Consider the following 23,554-nt stretch of genomic DNA (forward strand, 5'->3'; position numbering starts at 1 on the left):
GCATAATTGGTTGCTGATGTTACTAATCCTTAAAGCTGCAAAAACTTTTCGATTAAACAACTGAAAGATGTTACAGAAAGATGGCCCTTGGAAGATTGTTTTTCATGTTCAAACTCTAACAAAGAGCAGGCACAGAGAGAGGAGACTTCGAAAATTTTTGATTACGTGTTTGTGTATTCCTAAAAGGACTAAATCTGTAAAACCTCCAAATCTAACTGTATTATATGTAAAAAAACCTAAAACTTTAAAAGCTAATTACATGCCTTAATTACAAACTGTGGTAAAATTAGGCAGTTAGTTCGATTATTAGTTATTTGCAGCTTCATTGCATCAGCAGGTCCTTTCCATTTCAATTCTATACCAGACCGCACGAGTATCAACCTCTGTGTTAAAAAATATCACCTTCTTTAAAACTTTGTGCCAGGATTTACACTCGATAAACCATTCCTACTTCGATCAAAGAGGTGTGTGGAACCCCAAGTGCCGTGGCTGGACGCCTACAGTTCTGTCTCAAGAACCCGTAAACAATGTTTATGACAAACTTCTTGAAATATGAAGATGTTTCACTCGCCAAAACACAAGTGCTACCCATCATATATGCCAGACCAGATTCCCTTGCCTCTGTCAGATCCTCCAATTCCTTGTTCCATCCCACACTACGAAATCTCACTGTTTTCTTGCTAGATCCAGCATTAACTCCATTCTCAAGCCTCAAAACAGAAACATCCTCTGGTGAACTAGATTGCTGCCGATTCGCAAATTTCCTTCCAAAGGCTTGAAGTTCACTATCATTGTTGTCGCACTGTAAAAAGTCTGCCACAGTTTCAATCAGATGATTCTCAAAATCATGACTATCCTTCCTTTGATCCTTGTAACCGTATCTAACAACACAGTGAAAGAGTCGAAACTCTGGTGGGCCAATGCGACTGATAACAAATCGCTGATTGGCAGGAACTTTTGGAACTGTAAGAGATTGAAGAGTAACAAATATAAGGATACGATGAAAGGCAGGAAAATTGGTGACAAAGTGGGCAAACATTGGTGGGACCCCTGTGCTCACATTTGAGTAGATTAGGCCAATTCCAGGAACACGATTTATACCAAGGTTTGGACCCAGACTTAGAAGCATGTCCAAGCAAACATTGTTGTGTGACTCATAAGCCTGTTTCTTTAGAGTCCCATAGTGCCATATGCACATTGTAGACAGAACTATCAGGGATAAAATCAGAGGGAACCAACCCCCTTTATGAACTTTTGCAAGGCATGCGGATAAGTAAAACAACTCAAGAGATCCAAAAACAATGACAAAAGCTAGAGCTCCCAAAATGTTCCTCTTCCAAACCATAACAATAACCAGAAACATCAAGCAGGTCGTAACCAACATAACAGTAATCACCGCAAGACCTAAAACAATAATAGCAACAAGTCAAAGTCATAAGTGAGTAAGCTGCAGGGAGAAGAGGGGTAAGAGAGAGAGCAATCAAGATTGTACCATATGCATTTCCTATCACGTCGGTATCCCTATAGCCAGCTACAACAGCAAGGCATAAAACCATCAAGATCCAGTTCACCTCCGGTATGTAGATCTGCCCATGTATGTGGTTTGATGTGTGTACCACCTTGACACGTGGGAAGCACTTCAAAGCCCTACACTGGCTGATTATTGAGAAAATAGCAGAAATAATTGCCTGACTCCCAACAACTGTTGCAAGTGTTGCAGTGATAAAAACTGGCCAGAATACAACCTCTGTGTAAAGAGGGAGGAGAATTTGCTATGAGATTATGCCCCAATCCCATGTACTATCTGATAATAATGGTACCACTTATTTTCAACCTTACTAGCATATCATTAATTCCTCTATTCCAACAAAGTACTTAAAAAGCAAGAGTATTATTAACAATAAAATGTAGTGTTATTGGATTGGAGCAGATACTTAAAAGATTTAAGCAGCCAAACTTCTTTTTTTTTTTTCTGCTCAGCAGTAAACCAGACTTGATTAGGTATCATTTAAACTTATCCAGGCTTTACATGCCATGAACCTTTAAAATTGTGCTCAGTGATCTATATGATTTACATGTTTATTTTATTTTATTTTTTTTGGTAACAAAATACAGCAGATATCAAACCACCCTTTGCTTGCAGAGCAATAATATGGAGCACTCCCCAATGAAATATTTCGACTTGTTCATTGGATTTACCAGGGATTGATTTATAGAAGCTTCTCTGTAGGTCCTCTTTGTGCTTGGAGAGATAGGCAGCCTCACCCATATACGCCAAAATTAAGCAAGGGTATACAACAACAGTAAATGCAATCTGTTCATCAGAAACTTATGTTAATAGAAATCAAGATAGCAGATCAGTTGAAGTCATGCTTTGACATAAGAAATAGGCAAAATCGGCCAGAGAAACTACCCAATGAACAAAGATAGAAAACAGAGAGATAAAAGAAGTTCACAAAGGCATTTACAATTTTTGAGACAAACAAAGTAGATAGGAACAGATATAGCATGCATTTATGATTCTTACTCATTTCCAAATTATTAAAACTTTGCTCAAACAGGTAAGAACTTACCCGGATAGAAAGCTGGGAAAAATGACCAAGATCAGCAAACATGGCCTCTGCACCTGATAAATTGAAAGAGATAAAATTCATTACTCTAATCAAATTTACATTAAATGAAATAGGTTTAGCAAGAGGAGTAACTGAAAAACCTGTAATGCAAAGAACAATGCCTCCAAGAGAACTCCATCCATCTTTTCCAGCCTTTTTGAAAAAATTATACACATAATATGGTGACAGAGCACTGACAACACGTGGGTTCCAGTATATTATGTTGTAAACTCCAACAGCACTAATGCAAAAGAGCCATGCTAACAAAATAGGAGCAAAAAGAAATCCAACCCTACGAGTTCCAAAATGCTGAAGTGTGAACAGCCCCATCAAAATCACACATGCAATAAACACAGTATAATCTGCATGAGAGAAGCTAAATTAAGGATGTGCAGCAATAATATCGATCAAAAGATGAAACTAAACTATACTAGCTCCATTTGAATGGGAGTTTTGGAAACTCCTGTCCAAAATGTAATATGCCAAGAAGCTTTCCTGCAAATTTCCAACTAGTAAATGGAAGAATGCAGGAAGGCTTAGCTTGTAGATATATATGTAATTAGGATTTGAGTGACTCTGAAGCGATAGAAAGGAATTCTACACTCTAAAGGGAGAAAGAAAATGCTAGTTTGACTTACTCTCGTGAAGGCCAGTAGCCTTAATTTTGATGCCATTAACAGCAGAAAGAACTGTATAAAAATGCAACTCATTAGTAAATGCAGAAGGAAATCATAAAGGAGAAGAAAAAAATTAGATGATAAAGTAACAAGATGCAACTTTTTGTGATTAGTACATCAAGCAACATGTAACAGTCATATACAATTTTATAGGGTTCATCTGCAAAGCAACATCAAATGCTCTGTAAAATATCTAACTTCCAAATTCATCCTTCTGAAAAGAATAAAGGTAATCTAATTCCAATTCATCCAAAGAGAAAGATAATACCAGACATTGATGGGGTTAGGATGCCATCACCAATAACCATGCTAGTCCCCAGGAGCACAAGTAGAAGCAACATAATCCGAGAACCATGATACTTATCAAAGAACTCTTTTAAAATAGAACTAGCTACAGTCTCCTTCCTAGGTAGTTCAGAGTTATAAGCAGATATGTCATCACCAGGTGCATTAGAAGCACACAAAAGACCCAGCTTTGCACGCCGGCAAAGCAATGAATATAAAGCAAAGGTTCCACCTGCAGGAATGAAGCTTCCTTCAGGAAATCCTTACAAAGTGCAGAGATATTTTTCTCAATAAACAAGGTGATAAAATATGCAGGTTTTTGAAAGCACCTTCCCCATTATCATCTGCCCCTAACACAAATATAATGTACTTGCATAGAGGGATTAGAGTCAAAGTCCAGAAAACCAAAGACAGTACCCCAAGAATTTCATCATCTTCCTCATGAAGGCTCAACCTCCCGGAAAACGTGCTTTTGTAAACGTAGATTGGCGAAGTGCTTAGGTCACCATATACAACACCAAAACTCTGATAAGCAAGACATAAAGTTGTTTTGTAAAATTTCTGCATGTTAAACAAGCATCAAACATATTAGAATTTCCTCAATTCATTATCAAAATTCTTTCTTGCACACAATAAAATCCCCAAAATTCTATGCTATGATTTCTAAATATTTTCAATAAATGGAACATGAGAGGAAAAAAACAAGCATGTTCAACAACAAGTTACGTGCAGAAAAAAAAAAAAAAACAAGCAAATTACAATTTTAATTAATTTTGGAACTCCAAAATTTTCAAAGAAATGAAATATATATTTAAAACATAATTTTAAGATCTAACAGGAAAATAGAACAAACGGAGAAGAAAACCAAATTCAATAAATTATGAATAATAATAATAATAATAATAATAATAATAACTATAACGAAATTTAAGCGACAAATTAAATTCAAAACGCAACGTAAACTCAGCCAACTTATCACATTTAGTTCACTTTGGATAAACCTATAAGAAAAATATTATCAAAATTAACACAAACTTAAAATTCCTATTCTTTTCTTTCACATTTTCTCAGCAAACAAACCGAACCCAAAACTAACAAACATATGAAAACTACAAGAAGAGTGAACAACCAAAAAAAAAAAAAAAGCAACTAAAGAGAAGTACCCAGTTAAGCAAAACAACAAATACAGACATCAAAATCCAAAAAATAAAAAATTTGAAAAAAAAAAATAAAGTACCAGCCGAGACTCCCGGGTGACAGACCCGGCTTCCGGATCCATACAACAGTGTCTCTCTTTTTTTTTTTTTTTTTTTTGGCTTTTGCTAAGCAAAAACAGCTCTGAAATGGGTGTTGAAAACCAATCCCTAAACTCCAAAGAAATTGAAGAAAATGGCTTTAATATATCGAAAAAGAGTGTAAATGAGAAGAGAGGCAGTGGGAGTTGTAAAATATAGTGTTTTTCGTTTTTTTAGTTGTTAAGAGAGAGAAGCGAAAGTGTGAGTTGGACTTGGAGAGAGGCAGTTAAAATATAATTCGAAACAAAAAATTTATTTGATGTGAAATAGAAATTTTTAATTTTATAAATGGAGTTAAAATAATTATATATATTTATTTTAAATATATATTGAGAGATATGTATGATTATTTTAATTTTATTTGTAAAATTAAAAAATTATATTATTAATGTATTTGATAAAAAAATTTTAAAACATAATGTTTAAGCAATATGGGATAAGAATAAATTTTATGTTAAGATAAATTAATAGATTTTAATACAAAAATTAATAATATTTAAAAAATAATTAAAAATATAGTTTATAATTTAAATTTAATTTATATCTTTTTATATAAAAATTTGATCAAAATTTTTACTAAAAATATTTATTCAAAAATATATTAAATTTTTTAAAAATTTTATATATTTAATTTATATAATAAAATATTTCAATAAATTAATTTTACTTTTTAATTATAATTTTATTTAATAATTTTTAATAAAATAATTTTACAAATTTCACTTAAAAATAAACACTCAACGAAAATTCAAATTTTGTCCGGAAAGATAGACCCTATTCTTTATCTTTTTGAAGGGCGCCGATAAAAAGAAAAAGCCTATTTTTGTTTGTACATCCATTTCGCAGATTGTAACCATTAATAGTGAATTGTCAAATGCATACGAAAATTAAAATGCTGAAATCATGCCGTTACAAAATAAAAAAGTGCAAAATTGAAAATATTTACAGGAATATTTTGCGTTTTAATTTGTTTTATGAAATTTTTTTTTTTAGGATGACATTTATTTTTCAGGATTATTTTCCATTCGAAGGAAAGAAAAGAAAAATCTCACGTTTGGCATTTGTCGATAAAAAAAAAAAATCATGTTTCAAGTAATTTTTATTTGCTAGTAATAAAAAAACTATTCATTGCATTGTCAAGTATTTAATTAAATTATTAGTACATAATTTTTTTAATTAAAAAACAAATAAGATTTGAATATTTTACTTCAAATAAAAAAATTTTCAATTGCGTTACGAAACATGATATAAATTATGTAATGGGCATAAAGATTATATTGAAAAGTTTAATTTATATAATCTTAATGTATCATATAATTAAAATTTTTTATATTTAAAATTTTTTATTTACTTATAATTTATGAATTTTTTGTATAAAAAAAATTAGAAATTTCACTAATTTTCGTTATTTGTCTTAAGAAGAGTTATATCAAATAACCAAACTCAAAGCTTGATAAAATTTGAACCGTGCAAGTGATCTAACTTGCCTAACAAATTTATTTGCTTTTTCTTTAAGGGGATAACCTAATTTCGTGTACATTTAAATGGTTTCATTGCTATCATATATTTTAGTAATGGAAAAGATATTTCCACATTTGCGTTTTGCTAATGTTTTGTGCACCACATTTATTTTGTTTTTATTATTATTTTTTTTTGTGGTGATTCCATTGGCAGGGGCACCTTTCATTAATTAAAGAATCATTTAAATAAGCTCACCAATGTGGAATTTAAATAATTAAAAATCCTTATGACTTTTCTAAATGACTTTTGGATGACATATAAGTTATTATGATGTTTGATTTTGTTTTATAAAATCATTATAGTAACATAATCATTAAGGTGATTTTATTATTCATAATTTAAATTTATTTTATTTAATTAATAATTATAAATATTTAGTAATTAAATATAATTATATTTGATATTATTAAAAATCAAATACTATTTTATTTAAAAATACAAAAACAATCATGTATGTTATAATAGTTATATAATTTAATGATTTTAATGTTATTTAAAGATGGTAATTTGTAAAATACTAGTAATATTTTATTTATTTTATAATAAAATATAATTAAATTAATAAATATATTTACTGATAGGTAAACTAATTTTATAATATAAATTATGTTAAAATTTTGAATTAGAAAACAAATTTAATTTATTAAATTCATAATAAAAAATTATAAAAATTAAAAAACAAATTATTTTTAAATTTATTGCAATGAGTATTAGTTTTAAAATATAAAATTTTATAATATAACATAATTACAATTTCAATAAAAAATAAATTTTTAATTTATATATTAAATGGATAATATTGATTATTATTAAATTTATATATTACTTCACATCATAAAAAAAATTTAACTCTTTTATATAAAAATAAGCTACAATCTAAAAATTAAAATTATAAATATTAAAATTTAAACCTAAAATACAAACCAATTAAACTAAATTTTAATTTTATTATTATTTTATACGTTAAATAGAGTTTTATATTTTTAACTTTTAATGAGAGTGTATTATACAAAAAGTTACAGGGAAACACGGTCACAAAATAAGAACATTTCCAAAAGTGCGAGGGCAAAAATACCAAATCTATTGCCATGGAGGCATTAGCGAGCTCCAATATTATGCCTAGTCCACTCATGTAAAGTTTCAATTTTTTCATAGCTCTTTGTATAATTTGATATATTCATCACGAACCATGAACGAATTCATCAATTAAAAACAAAAAATTAAGACATTAATATAAAAATTAATCATTTTAATTTTAATAATTGAGATTCAATTTATAAGATTCTCAAATGTAAAAAAAAAAAAAAAAAAAGAAGCTTATAAAATTATGGTTGAAAATATGAGAGTGGAAACATTAAAAAAAAAAAAAAAGGAGAAAAGAAGCTTGATAAAGGGGTTGTGCATTCAACTTTTAACAGCGACGAATAAAAAAGAACGGAAAATTATGTTAAGGGTCACAATTTGTACTTAGTTGAAGAAAATTTATAAAAAGTTAGTAAGCACTCTTTTCAAAGTGCCTTTCTCGTTCACAATCTTTTTTTTTTTTTTTGTCCACAATTAAACTTTTAGGATTCCATATGTGAGAAAACAGTCCACTTCATATATTATTGGAGTCTGAAAACAATGCCAAAAATTTTGAAAGTTTTTAGAAACGACAAATTAACTTTTGACAAAAATCAAAATGTGAGATTCATTGTGTTTTCAAATGAATGTACTCGTTTTCTTCGGGCGGCAGATTTTCATCGCTACTAATTTCATGGCAAGTACCGACATGTCAACCAATTAATGACGGTGGCGATTGGCGACTGATTTAACATGTATTGTTTGACTTTTTAGTTGAGGAAGGAGAACGAAACATATCGTCGTCCGCAATCTATCTGGAGGTGATTTTTATCACACGTCTGTTAAGTTTTGAGTGGTGTATAATGTTTAATTTAAATTGGGTATTAAAGTTTATATTTAATTATATATATAAATATTATATATATTTAAAATTTTTTATTTTATTATATATCTAATTGAAAAAAAAATTATGTGTAAATTTTTATAATTTTTAAGCATTAATTTTAATTACATATCAATTAATCTAAAAAATAATTAATATTTTTTTCATTTGTTATATCTGTAATTTTATATTCAACTAGACTTGTTTATCAATTATTAATTAATTTTAAATTATATGCCAACACCAATAACATAGTAATTGATTTAGAGATACATGCTTAATATTTTTATTTTATAAATCTTATTATTTGAGCTGGTGACTTTTAAAATAAAATCTTAAACTTAAATTATTAAGGTATCACCTAAAAAGAAAAATGTTTATATTAATTTTATAACAAATCATAGTATATCGTTGGTAAATAAAAGAAAATATATTTTTTTTTCATTTTATCTAGAAAGACAATGCTTTCAAAAATGCAATTAAGTAGCTTAGAAAATCAATTAATAATATAATAATTAATTCTAAGACTCCAATTCTTAATCTTAAGTGATCTTGTTGATGGCTAAAGGTCATGAAAACAAACATAATAATATATTGAAAGTTCAAACTCTTCGAGTATTTCAATTTCGTGAAATAATCGATAATTAATTTTAAATATGTGTCATCTTTTATTTTTTTTATATTATTATTTTGATAAATAAATCGTTTAATGTCATCGTCATCATTATCATTATCATCATCATTATCATCATCTATCTTACTTGAGACAAGCCATGGCGACAGCAAAAAATACTTACAGCAAACCAAAGCAAATAAAATATCTTCTTTACTTGATTAGGAAAAAGAAAACTGACTTCTTATTTTACTTCGAACTTATAATTCATCCATTATTAGTATTATTCTATATAGATGACAGAGCTTAAATATCTGCGTTCGGTTTGATATTTTTATAATTGACAACTTGAAGTTATCTATTATATCTTTTTCGAAACGGATTATGGAGAAGAGTGTTGCATTTATATTATGGTTACATGTCTTTTAAAAATTTATAAATAATTATTTTTTAAAATTATGTTATAAATGAACATGCGAATGATCTTTTAAATATGTTTGTCGTATTTTTTTTAATTAAACTGTTATAGAAATAAATAACATCATTTTTCATATAGTGAAAAGTAATTTATAATTTATCAAAGAATTTGGGCAAGTAAGTTAATAATATCAAAATTCATAATTTATTTTTACTACAATTAAATTGTTAATTACATACAAAGTGGAAAAGGAAAACATGAATTTTTACGTGTGTGAGTACGTATTGCATGTGTTTCGAAAAAAAAAAATATTAGTCAAAATGAAAAATAAGGGAGTTGAATTTGGAAATCACAGGAGAAATGAAACCACATATATGGATCAACTACCAAATATATTTGACTCTTAGATTTTAAAATGACAAGAAACAATAGTCAATTGAGTCACTGAGACGTAGATGATATTTTCTTTAATTTATATATATATTTTTTATACTCAATCTTTTCTTCAATTTCATGTGAAAACTACTGCTGTTTTTGCAAGTTGCAATTGCTCCCATATATAATTGATATGGACCAAAACATTTAATTATAACCATGTGGACGCATATGGAGCCAAGTATATACTTATTGAAAGGGTATTTAAATGGTACTTAATTAATTTACCACACCATGAGATTCATGTGATGGACAGTAGGGGAAACCAGAGTTTTATTATTTCGGATTCGATTTCGTGAAAATTTTATAAAAAAAAATGATGTGATTTGTTGAAACTTAAATATAATAATAGTTGCCATTTTTTATCAACTTAAAACTTTTGAGATAATCAATCGTCCAATTTTAATATAATATTAGAGTTATTGAATTCGAATTTGACGAGTATTTTCTCTTTTAATATTTCATTATTTGACTTGAGGAACATATTAGAATTTAAATATAATAATAATAATTTTTTTCTATCAACTTATGTGTTTAGAATAATTTATCACTTAATTGTCACTTAATTTTAACCTGATTAAACAATAATAAAATCTTAATTCATATCCAACAGATGTTTGCTGAACATCAGAAAATTAACCCATTTTAGTTTCTTTGGGCTCCTTGGCTCAGAATATTTAGAGTTTGTAATAGAAACTCAAGCTTATGGTTTTAGGCTTTTCCAAGGCCCAATGTCAACTTGATAGGCATTTGTACAACTTTGGGGGCTTAATGGTTTGAAGCTGCTGAAATTCAAGTCATCAACATAATATAACGATATTTGGTTTCATTTCCTCTCAGCAAATATTTAATATATTTTTTTCATCTATGCATAATATGAAAGATAACTACAATTAGTTGGTTTGAGGTACCACGTGTTAACTATGGTGCTGACACTTTTTTTTTTTTTTTTTATCAATTGAATCTATTAATAATGTAAAAGATAATTACAAATTGGAGTGTCATCTATAAGTGTCAACTATGGGATTGAGATGTGGTAATTTTTATTAATTAATTATCTAGTATTATTATTGTTCATAATATTTTCAATTGTTTTTAAATTCATTGTTATTTTTATTTCTTTTACATTAAATATCAAAATGCAAATAAAAAAAGGTTAAGGAACAATAATTAAATAATAATATTATTATTATTATTATCATTATTTTTTGAACCTTTTAAAACATAGAAAAAAAAAAAGAGAGATCACAAATAAAATGATTATTGCGAAATAATAGTAAGATCAAATTAAATGTTTTAGTTTGTATGAAATTATGAATTACTAGTAATTTGAGTTGTTTGATGTCAAAGTGTTGGACAGTGTACATTTTTTAGCATCGAATCATTCATCATCCATCATGCACCGTCATGGAGTCATTGTGTCTATTAGGCAAACAAACTGACTAGCAATTTGGATATGTTGGGTGGCTAGCTCACTAGGAAACTTTGGTATATATTTTTGGAAATTATTCAAAAATAAAAAAATCCCATCACACAAAATAATAAATAACTTTCATTGGACTATGACTCGTATCAATGTCATAGGAAACATACATATATATCACAAAAGCTTCACAAAAGAGATAACCCAAAGTCTATGTTCATTTCACTCTTTTGTAGCATTCATTGAATCATTTTCTTAAATATGTATATTTTAATTTTTTTAATAATGATAGTAATCTCTAAAGAGGAAGCTGTGAATACTTGTATTGTTTTCTAAATTAATACATTCAAATCTATTTTTTATTATTTTATTTAATCAACCCAACCCAGCTTGTCTAAAAATGTGAGGGAGAAAAAATAGATAGAGTTATGCAATGTTTTAATAATCAGATGAGTCATATTACAAGTTCGATTTTCAATTAATTAGATGGTTCAATTTCAAATCTCTGATTGAGCTTTAAACCTAATATTAAATACATATTAAAATGATAAAAACAGGACAAAAAGAGATATTTAGTTAAGTGATTAAGATTTTGGTTATTATTTAATGGGTTAGAAATTCAAAATTTACCATTTATAAAATATTTATAAAATAAAATATTAATTAAAAAGTCAAATCCAATTTGATAACTGGTTCAACCAGTGGGTTAACAGATTTAACAATCAAACGGTTTTTTAATATTTTCGGACTATGTTACTAGAGTTTTGGTGAAATTTTTGTTTATCTATATTCGTATTAACGGAAATAAAAAAAAAAAGGTGAAAAATAATGTGGAAATGAACCATTAAAAAACATATAAAAGGACAATTGTCTTGCATATGCCTCTTGCCCCATGGTCAGTCAATTAGCAATTGAGCAAAATTTTTTTATGGCTAAGAACAATTGAGCAATTAATACTGATCCATAAATAGATAAAAACCATGGATCTTCAAAATACAAAAAAAAAAAAAAAATCACAAATTTCATTTTAAGGTGTTTATAGACAAGATTACTTGTTTATCTTATTTGATTTGAGTAAAGTTTGTACATAAAGTTTTAGGTTTTAAATTTAATTTAATTCAATTCATTGATTTGTTTTATTAAATAATTTATTTTCATTTAATTTAATGTTAAACTATTTTGTTTAATAATAAAATAATATATAAATTAATTAATTGAGATAAGTTCGAATTATATTTTTTAAAAAATTCGATGAAGTTTTTGAACTTCAAAAATTATCACATCTCTTTAGCGTATTTAAAAAAAAATTAATTTCATGTATTTTTAGAGGACATCTTCCATTATTTCTTATATAGATTTTTTTATAATTCTTTTAATATATTCTAAAGGATTTGCGCTAGCCGATGGCGGAGGATATAATTTTCGTCACTTTTTTCTATTGATTTATTGTTACAGCTCTTTATTACGCTTTGCCTTTGGTACTCTTGTTAGTTATGGGAAGAAATCCAAATTAAAGAAAAAGAAAAAAAAAAAAAAAGAATCACTATTTAAACGGATGCCCGTAAGTTCCACTAAAACGAATCCCGTAAATAATTTCTCTGTATCTCGTTTTAACTCCCCAGTCTCCTCGTCCCTTTTCTCTCGCTCGCTTAAGCTTTACGCTCCTTTTCAGTTTTCTTTCTTTTGATAACCAAAGTATATCCACAAACGCCGATTGCCATTTTCGTAATTCCATTTCCAAATCCAAACACAATTTCCCTTCAAAACATCAATAAATTTTTTTTTTCTCTTTGCACAGAAATGGCGAGTACATGGAAAAAGTTGAAGAAATCCCTGATTCCGAAGATCTCTAACCACCTCGACAACCAGCACCGCCGCCGCTCCTCCTCCTCCTCCTCCTCTTCCAGTTCCTCAGCCAACGGCATTGCCTCTTCGCCTTCTCCTTCCTCTGTCTCTCGCTCTTCCTCTCTTCTCTCTTACAGCTTCAGTTTCCGATCTTCTAAGGTCAGTTTTCCTCGCATTCCCTTTCTCACCTCGAATTTATTGTTTTGTTTTTTGTTTTTTCTCTTTGGCTGCGACGGAGTTTTTTTTTTTTTTTTTCCCGGCGAAAGAGTGAAACTTGGTTACTGCGAAAAAACCGGCTATTCAGTTATCCTAACCGAATTGAATTCTTTTTTTTTTTTTTAATGTTGATTGACAGAGTTGTCTTGCTTCTATCTTGTTTTTCTCATTGTTTTACATTTGCTAGTGAGGGTACAAGGGTAAATTTGCATATGAAGATTTCAGTTTGGTCACTTTTTGTTAAATTGAGTGATTATTTGAGTTGGAAACGGTGATTAGTGTCAACCTAGGAGTAAATTACGGATTATGCCACACACTTGTTTGTAAATGCTGTGGAGTTAGTAGGGCATCTGCCTATGAAACGTTAATGCCACACCCTTTAGGTGCATCTAAGCCTAAACTAGAAAATAATTGGGTTTGAATCCTCCATCTTCAAGGTTGATCTTTCAGGAAAAAAAAAAAGATTGGGATATGGAATTGGACGAAAAAGCTTTTGGTTTTAGCAAAATGGACGTTTTTTTTTTTTTTTTGGGCGATCATTCTCATGGAAGAAATCCTCTAACTGTTTGTTTTGTAGAAAACTTTGAATTATCTTTCCATTTTTTGGCTAGTGAGAATAATGTTTGTCCCAGTTGTCTATTGTATAAATCATGCATTGAATTTTGCTTCCATTCGTTTTATTTTCCATGAGCAGGATACATGTCCATACTTGGTAATAATGAAATAGCGTATTGTTGGGAGTTTAATTAACTTAATGCTACCAAAGTTCTTGATATTGATTCTGTTATTTTCTGTCAATTTAGAGGTAACCAACTTGTGAAAAATGGAAGCTTTAGTGTCTTTATGTGGTTGGTAATATATGTTGGTATTACTGGTAAGTTTGCCCTAATGTTTCATAATTCTTTCCATCATCCCTCTTGACACTACATCAAATTGTGCCTGCTCCCCTAACCCCTTAACCTCCCCTCCACCCCCCCCCCCCCAAAAAAAAAAAAAAGAGATTTGAACTTTTGTTGTTCCTAAATCCATGTTTATGAATTGAATTTTTACCATAAGTTTTTGAACCTTCTAATCATGTCAGCTTTCTCGCCGCACTTTTGCATGTTTCAATCTAAGCTACACATCCAATTCATTATAGTTTAAGTCTATTTCCATTCTGTTGGATTAAATTGTTTTCGTTCTTAAGAATGTTGCAATGTCTTTTTGGACTGCTTGCTTTCTTTTTCTTTTTTTTTTTAATATTTTGTCCAACTTGGATCATCCAAGGTATGGTACTTTGATGTTGTGGAACGTTCATACGAAGTTAAGTGCTAGTCATTCTCATGCATGATGTAGATACTAGCTATATGGTAAAGTTAATACTATAATACTATCATGCATCACACTCTTAATTTTTTACCCCTAATTCCTCTCTTTATGGGTGTAGAAGATTTGTGCAATTTGCTTGGGAAGCTTGAAAAAGGGAGAAGGCCAGGCCATCTTCACAGCTGAGTGCTCTCATCCTTTCCACTTCAATTGTATTGCAACCAACGTGCAGCATGGAAATCGCATTTGCCCCATTTGCCGTTCTGAATGGAAAGATATCCCTTCTACTGCTGATTCCCAGTGTAAAAATAGCATGGGCCAAGCCCGAGTGTCTCTCTATAATGCTCCACTTGAAGATACTTTTGCATCTGGCTTCCGTCATAATTTGCATCAACCAACCCTGCCTCAGTTGGAACCTGATCGCTTTTCTGACGATGAACCGCTTCCAGCCATCCTTGCAGGCCCTTCATCATCCACTCGACCACAAGCCATAACCATTAAGGCATTTCCAGAGTTTCCTGCTGTCTTGGCTTCAGATGCTGTTTCAAAGTTTGCTATTCTTGTTGGCATCAGTGCTCCACCTTTTCATGTCGATGTTCAACAATTTGATCGTGCACCCATTGACCTAGTCGCTGTGCTCGATGTAAGTGGCAGCATGGCTGGCAAGCTTGCCCTTCTTAAGCACGCAGTTTGCTTTATCATACAAAACTTGGGTCCATCAGATCGGTTATCCATAGTTACTTTCTCATCATCAGCTCGTAGAATTTTGCCATTGCGAAGGATGGGCAGCAGTGGTCACTATGATGCTATCTGTGCCATCAATACCCTTTCCTCTAGTGGTGGGACAAATATTGTGGAAGGTCTTAGGAAAGGTTTTAAGATTCTCAACGAGCGACGTGATAATAATCCCATTGCAAGCATTATCCTCTTGTCTGATGGGCATGATACATTAAATGGTGATACTCACAGGCTATACAGCAGTGTACAGAATCACACTTTAAATTCAAGGCAGAATTTGCAGTATCTTTACCTTTTTCCTGCTTCAATTTTTCCTCGGAATAATGCACCTGGAGATGAGTCCCGGCAGCTTACCATCCCAGTCCACACATTCGGGTTTGGCTCAGAACATGATTCCAATGCAATGCATGCTATAGCTGATATATCAGGTGGCACATATTCCTTTATTGAGTCTATTGACATTTTACAGGATGCATTTGCTAGATGCATTGGTGGTCTTCTCAGTGTTGTAGCTCAAGATGTGCAACTGACAATACAGTCAATTTCTCCAGGAGTGCAAATTGGTTCAATTCACTCTGGGAGATATAAGAGTGAAATCTTTTATCAAGAGCAGAAAGCTGTCATTGATGTTGGAAGTTTATATGCAGATGAAAAGAAGGAATTCCTGGTATACGTCGCAATTCCAGCATTATCACTTGCTGAAGGCGAGAAAAAGTTAGATAAAATGTCATTGATGGATGTCTTGTGCTCGAACAAGGATTTAACAACAATGGAGGTTGTTCAGTCAAGATGCGAGAGAGTTGAGATAAGACGACCTGAGTTTTTGTCTCCTACAGACAGGATGGTGTGCTTGGAGGTTGATCGACAAAGGAATCGTCTCTTTGTGGCAGAAGCTATTGCAAATGCCCAAAGGATGGCTGAACTGGGAGATCTACAGAGTGCGCAGGTTGTGCTGTCAGAGCAAAGAATAGCTTTGTTATCTTCAGTATCAGCCCAAGCTGGGAATGGCCTGTGCAACTGGCTTGAGGCAGAGCTGAGAGAAACCAGCCAGAGAATGGCAAACATGCAGTTATATGAACAGACTGGGCGGGCATATGTTCTCTCAGGGTTAAGCTCACACTCATGGCAGAGGGCCACAACTAGGGGCCACTCAACAACAATCATACTTGGAGAAGCTGTAACTACAAGCACTAGTGCGACAAATAGTTATGAAACTCCTTCTATGGTCAACATGGTGTCGAAATCACAGATTCTCAATTATGGACAAAGCATGCAGCCTGATTCAGCTCCGCCCTAAATGAGGCTGGTGTATAGAGTTGAGTTAATTGTTTCACCGGCATGGTGAGGTTGATGATCGTAGCAACTGATATGGAACTCCAATACTGCTTTGGCGCAATGGTTATAATATTTTTATTCCGTTTACTGGGTTTTAGCTGGTCTTACATTCTTTTGTTTAGAAAGTAGATTATGTTAAGTTGGCTTTTATAGAAGGTGCAAATATTGCAGCAACAGATTCTGATTGGTGCTTCCTTGGTTCTTTTAAGGGGTTAATGCTCAATTTTTTTTCTTAAAAAAAAACTTCAGTTTAAAAATAAGTAGAGCACTCGGCTTAAGTAATGAGTAGTAAGCGGACAGCAGGACAGCTTTTGATCAGTGGTTGAGTAGGTCTATTACGTTATTGCAGCAATGAGTCAAGGAATATGTACTTTTGCAAAAATGTAAATGGCTCAAACCGTTGGTCATTGAGGAATGAGTGAATAATGAATCCGCATATGAAAAATTTTGTTGTATTTATCTATTTGTTTAATTAAGAAATATTAAAATATTATTTATAATCATTTGTTAAGTTTAATAAATAGAAATAAAAAAATTGAATTTGTTCACCTACTGTGTGAAATGTCATGAAACAGCCTTTTTGGAAATTACTATTTTACCACATCCTGGAATTTCTAATCTTTTCTAAAACGACACTTAAATTTTCAACAGTATCTTCCAGAGGTCTTTGTGGAGTAGATATCATGTAATATTGACCTTCTTCTTTGACAATCTTAAATTCTCAACTTTGTTCTTTCTTTATGTTTGGTGATAAAGAGGCTGTTGCATAATATTCATTTACCTTTCTTTTAGGGATTACTCTTTGAAGGTATGTTTTTTAGAATCTACTTCTATTGTTTTTCTTAAGAGTGCTTTATTTTATTTATTTGACGTACAAATTCTGATTACTTTGACTTGAATAAAAATTGGTATATTCTTTCTGTATTAGGGTTCTGGAAAGACGGTATTGGCAAGAGCTGTTGCAAAATCCCTTGACGAACATGAAGACCTGTTAGCACATGTGTAAGAAATTATTTGAAAATGCACATGCATCCTTCTCATTGTTGACATTTGGAAATGTTGTAAGTATAGCTGACTCTGTCTGGAAAAAATCTTCATTGCTTTATAGTTTTTTAATTCTGATTGGTGGTTTCCAAGGGTGAAACCTCATTTTAATATTTGTCTGTGCGTGCAGGATCTTTATATGATGCTCAGGACTTGCTTTAGAGAAGCCTCAAACCATTCAACAAGCACTTTCAAGTTTCATATCTGAAGATCTTGATCATGCACCTTCAGTTGTTGTTTTTGATGATCTTGATAGCATCATCGAATCTTCATCTGACTCAGAAGGATCCCAACCTTCAATCTCAGTTGTTGCACTTATTAAATTTCTCTCCGACATTATAGATGAATATGGGGTAAATATCTTTGTGATGCCTACTTGTCCCTCATTTCATTGTATGGTAGTACTGAAGCCTTAACAGATGTTGATTCCATTCCATCAAATGTAAGCTCTTGATCCAAACTTTTTTTTTTTATATCTTAGATTCATTTTTATTTTAATAGTTCATGGTCAGCTAATAGATTTTCTTAGGAAGAGCTCCTGTGGTATTGGTCCAATAGCTTTTATAGCTTCTGTGAAATCTCTGGAGAGTGGCCCCCAGTCTTTGAGCTCATCAGGTTTGTCTTCGTCTTTACTTTATTGGTTTAAGGATCGTAACCTCCTGTTACTTGTATTGCAACTGTAACAAACCTTGACTTTTGTAATTTCCTTATCTCCTCTTATTCTCATAGTATTGCATTCTTGAAATTGGTTATTATCAGGAAGGTTTGACTTTCATGTACAACTGCCTGCACCTGCTGCTTCCGAACGAGGGGCCATATTGAAGCATGAAATTCAGAGGCCTTCCCTACAATGTCATGACGATATCTTAATGGATGTAGCTTCCAAATGTGATGGATATGACGCGTATGATCTGGTATTTTTGTTTCTTGTGTGTGTGCATTTATTTCTGCCTAGTTCTTTTTTTTTTTAAAGAGGCATTAATGTTTTTTTCTCCTCTGGATAAGTTTATCACTTACTTCCATCTGTATATTACTGGCATCTTTATCCCTCTTGTTACTAATTTTATAGATGTTTTAAATCTGCATGTAGTTTAAATTGGGTAGGATAAGTCGCATTCTGTGGTATATTAAGGGAAAGAGATTGCATACTCTTTCATGTAGCTTATCCTAAAATTTTGCATAAAAATTGATACCAAAGAATTTCATTGTTTCAGGAAATATTGGTTGATAGAGCTGTTCATGTTGCCATTGGTTGGTTTTTGCCTTCTGATTCTTTGCCTTCTAAACCCAGAATAACAGATCTAAACAATAATTTTAGAAAGAGCCATGTAAATGCATTAATGTGCTTGTATTATTATTAATTACCTTGCCTAAAATGAAATGTAGCCGCAAGTTCTTGTTACATGCTATTTAACAATTGTATTTAAGGGTGTAGGCAGCGATAATATATTATTGTTGGTGTAAACCTGCAATTTGTAGTATTTGTTAACAAGAGTCCAAGGGACCAGGATTCTGAGTTGTGCAAACATTATGCCTTACCAACTAAGAAGTTCATCTCATCATTATGCTCCGGAAATATGTTAATGCATTTCTACTGAAGAAATGTAACTAATGGTGCACGCTCAATGCCTATTGTTTCAGGTTCGACATATTTTTTCAAAGGCAGCTGCTGCAGCACCATGCCTCCTCTTTTTTGATGAATTTGATTCCATTGCCCTTAAAAGCGGGCTTGACAACGCTGGAGTAAGAGTAACTGATTGAGTTGTCAATCAAGTCAGTATCTTTTTGCTTGCTGCATATTATTATTTTGCGTTAACTTTGACTGCTTTCTCATTATTATTTTCCTTTCAAACAGTTCCTGGCGAAGAAGAAGATTAGATAAGCTCATGAAGTATTGAGTGCAACGACGGGTGATGGTAAGTGGTGAAATAAGGTTGAATAGAGAAGAGAATAAAGCTCCAAGAAGGATTTAGAAAAAAAAAGGATTATAGAGAGAATTTGAGAGAAAGTTGTAAAAAATCTGTCAAAGTCCAAAAGTCTAGGGAATTATATGTCTAGAAACTCTAATTTACAGGTTTCAGGAATAGAAGTTATATGTCTTGAGTGCTGAATAGTAATAATGGTGAAATTAACAATTATAAAAGGTGTTAAATATGAATAATAGTGAATAATGAAAAAATTGACCGTTACAAAAGGTGTTAATATATTAATTAATGAAAGTCTAATTAGTTTTTTGTAATAGGTATAGTAAACATAAAAATTCACTATTTGTTTTGAAATAAAAGAAGAAGCACTCATATTTTAAGAAAAAGTTAAGAGAAAGTTTCTTAATTATCTTCATATATGATCCACCAATTCAAATTCTTTGAAACATTTTAATAGTGGAATTAACCTAAGAATTTTGTCATATTTCGAGATTATTTTCACTTCTTTTGGTGAAGTAACATTTAGTAAAATGTCTTTTATAAAATAATTCTTAATGAAATAGCTTTTGATGAAAGAGTATTCGGTAAATGTGTTATTGTTGTTTCTTGAAAAAGTTATTTCGATAACAGTTGTTTCATAAAGGTGTTGTTTTGTAAAGGAGTTGTTCCTTGAATAATTATTTCGTGAACAACTGTTTTGTGAAAGAGTTATTTCATGAATAATTATTTCATAAAATATCTTTTATTGAAGCAACCTTATTATCTATTCTGATTTATTTTTAACTTTAACAACTTTAGATAAATTTATAAGAATAAAATATTGGTACTAGACCATATGATTTTTTATTGAAAGAATTTAAACGTAAACTAAATGAAATAGTAAGATTTAAGATGTTTTTGCTCCAATATATTCTGAGTTTTTAAATGTTTCATATGGATATTATATTCGAAGCAAGGTGAACTTCTTAACATGTAAAAACTATGTGATATAATAATATGTATATGGTGTAGTATTCATTAGATTTTTCAACTTTGATATTCGAAAAGTCTTGATAATATTAGCATTTCATTGTAATTATAATATGTTCACTTATGAGATAGGTAAGGTATATAATAGTAATACTAATTTAATTGTATGTGCAATCAAGTAAAACTCTCGGCTTCATATTAGAGAGATAAGTTCTAAACCTAATACAAAAGAGATGTTTAATCTAAATAAAAACGGTGAAGTTATAGGCACAAAGTATCAAAATGATTTACATCATAGTAGTTAAGAGATTGAGGCCAAGAAATAAGTAATAAAGTTGTGGCTAATAATCTTATTGTCAATTTATTCGAGAGAAAATTCTTAACTTGGTATTAAAAGAGCTCATTTGATAGCATTTAAAAACAATAAAGTTGTCGCAAAAAAATGAGCGATATAACTGCAGCCAAATAACAATTTTCAATTTAGAGATAATTTTAACTTTAATACTAAGGAGTTTCATTTGATAGCAAGTATCAACAATAAAGTAGCAGTTAAAGAATGAACGATAAAGTTGCGACCAAGGAATGATTCTCAATTTCATACTAGGGAGGTAAATTCTCAACCTATAAAGAAAAAGATTAAACTCCACTATATATTAAGCAGATAATTTTTTTTCAACTTAATATTAAGGAGATTAATTTGATTCAAAGCAAGAAGTGCAAATTGTGGCCAATAAAAGTGGATTCAACATAGCGGCCATATTAATTTTGTATCTTAATTTGACTTAGAAGATTAATCTCATGTACAATTAAAGAAAATTCTCAACACAGTTTAGGGTTATGATTTTTTTTTCTTAAAGTTATAAAAAGGTAAATATTTTCATCACTTTTGCAATATTTGATAAATGAACATGCATTAGAATAGACATTTGTTGGAATGATACACACTTTTCATTTTTCTCACATACACTTTTTTTTATCAATTAATTGAAATTCTTAAACGTATATGCATTAAATAATAATGATAAAGAAATGCTTAGATAGTTGAAAATAGTAAGAGGTAAAGATTAAATATTTGTAATTGAGTAAACGTTTTAACTAGATTGTTGCTCCATCATTGAATATTCTTGTGGCATTAAGATTTTTCATATTTGGTAGAGTTGCTCATGTCATTTAGTAGTGTAAACATCTTGCGTACAGTTTTACTTAATGCAATTGTTCCTCCCTAGTGGAGTCACCAAAATATAAACGGTTTCTCTGTTGAGGTGATGAAGCGTTGCAAACAAGTAAAACAAGATATATCAGAATATGACAAAGATGAATATTGGAGCAGACCCTGAAGTATTGAGTGCAGTGGAAAGTAGTGGTAAGTGGTGAAATAAGGTTGAATAGAGAAGAGAATAAGGCTTCGAGAATGATTTAGAAAGAAAGACTTAAAGAGAGAATTTGAGAGAAAGTTGTGAGAAATTTGCCAAAGTCCAAAAGTCTCCAAAAATCCCCCTAATGAACTCTAGAAACTCCTATTTACAGGTTTAAAAAATAGGAGCTACATGTTTTGAGTATTGAATATTAATAATGGTGAAATTGACATTTATAAAAAATGTTAAATATGAATAATAGTGAATAATGTGGAAATTAGTTGTTACAAAATGTGTTAATGTATTGATTAATGAAAGTCTAATTATCTTTTAGTTGTAGGTGTAGCACACATAAAAGTTCACTATCTATTTTGATATAAAAAGAAAAGCACTTACATTTCAAGAAAAGATTAAAAAGAAATCTCTTAACTATTTTTATATTTGATCAACCAAATCAAATTCTTTGAAACATCCCAATAGTGGAATTAACCCAAAAATTCTATCATATTTCAAGATTATTTTCACTTATTTTTTTGGTGAAGTAACATTCAATAAAACATCTTTTATAGAATAACTCTTAGTGAAGTAACTTTTGATAAAAGAGTTTTCAATAAAAGTGTTGTTGTTATTTTTTGAAGAGTTTGTTCTGAGAATAGCTGTTCTATGAAAGTGTTATTCTGTGAAGGCATTATTTCTTGAATAATTGTTTCATGAACGGCTATTCTATGAAAAAGTTATTTTATGAATAACAATTCCATAAAATATCCTCAATTGAAACAATTTTATTATCTATTTTGATTTATCTTTCAACTTTAACAAAGTTAAAGAAATTTATAAAAATAAAATATTAGTAACTAAAATCAAGTATTTACAAACATCAATGAAAACCATATGTATTACATTAATCTCCAGTTAACAACATCTCTATCCACAATGTTATTAATTATGGTTCACTAATTACTAATTAGGCATTGTCCCAATGCACATAGATCTGGTAGTCAATAACTTTCAACAACTAATTCTGAAGATAGCTTTGCGAATAGCACAAAATTTTTTACAATTTAAATTTCTTGTCCAAATTGATTTCTTGATTTCAGGGGGTTTACATAAATATATGAATTTCCTATTTCATTGTTTTTATTAGTTGCTTGCCTGTCATGAAAGTTGACTTGATTTCTTAGCTTAAGCAGTAGACCCGATCTACTTGATGCTGCATTGTTGAGAACAGGTAGGCTTGATCGCCTCCTTTTCTGTGATTTCATCTCCGCGTGAGAGGCTGGACATTCTGACTGTTCTTTCTAGAAAGGTTAGTGATAATTGTTAACCGATGCATAATTTTTTAATGCCTTCTTTTTCTTATGATTTCTTCTGTTACATCTGTTTTATCATAGAAACCAAAGTATAAATTCTTCTGATAGTGATGTTTCCCAAAAGTTCACAACATTGTGAGCATATGTAGCTGAGTGAGGAATGAAAAAATTGTTGCTACATATGGAACTAGAAGTTTAACATAATTTAATGTTTTACATTTCTTTCCTCTGTAAGGCTTCTTTGTTTTTGGTACAAATAATGCAGCTACCATTGGCCAGTGATGTTGA

General features: G+C 30.5%; 3 protein-coding genes across 4 annotated transcripts; 2 read left to right on the forward strand and 1 right to left on the reverse strand.

Moving 5' to 3' along the window:
* Positions 1 to 143: 143 nt before the first annotated feature.
* On the reverse strand, positions 144 to 5,114 carry LOC111274775 (putative potassium transporter 13). The gene is made up of 9 exons (XM_022859675.2): positions 4,812 to 5,114; positions 3,904 to 4,135; positions 3,558 to 3,806; positions 3,251 to 3,301; positions 2,714 to 2,974; positions 2,574 to 2,626; positions 2,200 to 2,314; positions 1,493 to 1,747; positions 144 to 1,404 (listed from the first exon to the last, which is right to left on the reverse strand). Exons 1-9 carry the CDS (start codon positions 4,851 to 4,853, stop codon positions 428 to 430), a joined length of 2,235 nt encoding a protein of 744 aa, XP_022715410.1. The 5' UTR covers positions 4,854 to 5,114; the 3' UTR covers positions 144 to 427.
* A 7,599-nt stretch (positions 5,115 to 12,713) lies between these two features.
* On the forward strand, positions 12,714 to 17,166 carry LOC111318644 (E3 ubiquitin-protein ligase WAV3-like). Of its 2 annotated transcripts, none has more exons than XM_089755830.1 (2): positions 12,714 to 13,228; positions 14,712 to 17,166. In XM_089755830.1, exons 1-2 carry the CDS (start codon positions 13,025 to 13,027, stop codon positions 16,623 to 16,625), a joined length of 2,118 nt encoding a protein of 705 aa, XP_089611956.1. In that variant the 5' UTR covers positions 12,714 to 13,024; the 3' UTR covers positions 16,626 to 17,166. The 2 variants fall into 2 exon arrangements, with proteins under 2 accessions (XP_089611956.1, XP_022777250.1); XM_022921515.2 differs by having other exon boundaries at positions 14,715 to 17,166.
* A 139-nt stretch (positions 17,167 to 17,305) lies between these two features.
* On the forward strand, positions 17,306 to 19,885 carry LOC149511283 (peroxisomal ATPase PEX1-like). The gene is made up of 6 exons (XM_089755831.1): positions 17,306 to 17,724; positions 17,838 to 18,149; positions 18,237 to 18,322; positions 18,467 to 18,621; positions 19,349 to 19,480; positions 19,563 to 19,885. Exons 2-5 carry the CDS (start codon positions 18,127 to 18,129, stop codon positions 19,466 to 19,468), a joined length of 384 nt encoding a protein of 127 aa, XP_089611957.1. The 5' UTR covers positions 17,306 to 17,724; positions 17,838 to 18,126; the 3' UTR covers positions 19,469 to 19,480; positions 19,563 to 19,885.
* Positions 19,886 to 23,554: the final 3,669 nt, after the last annotated feature.

The sequence above is a fragment of the Durio zibethinus genome, chromosome 26, assembly GCF_047325235.1.
Source record: "Durio zibethinus cultivar Kanyao isolate XHJ-2024 chromosome 26, ASM4732523v1, whole genome shotgun sequence".
NCBI lineage: Eukaryota > Viridiplantae > Streptophyta > Magnoliopsida > Malvales > Malvaceae > Durio > Durio zibethinus.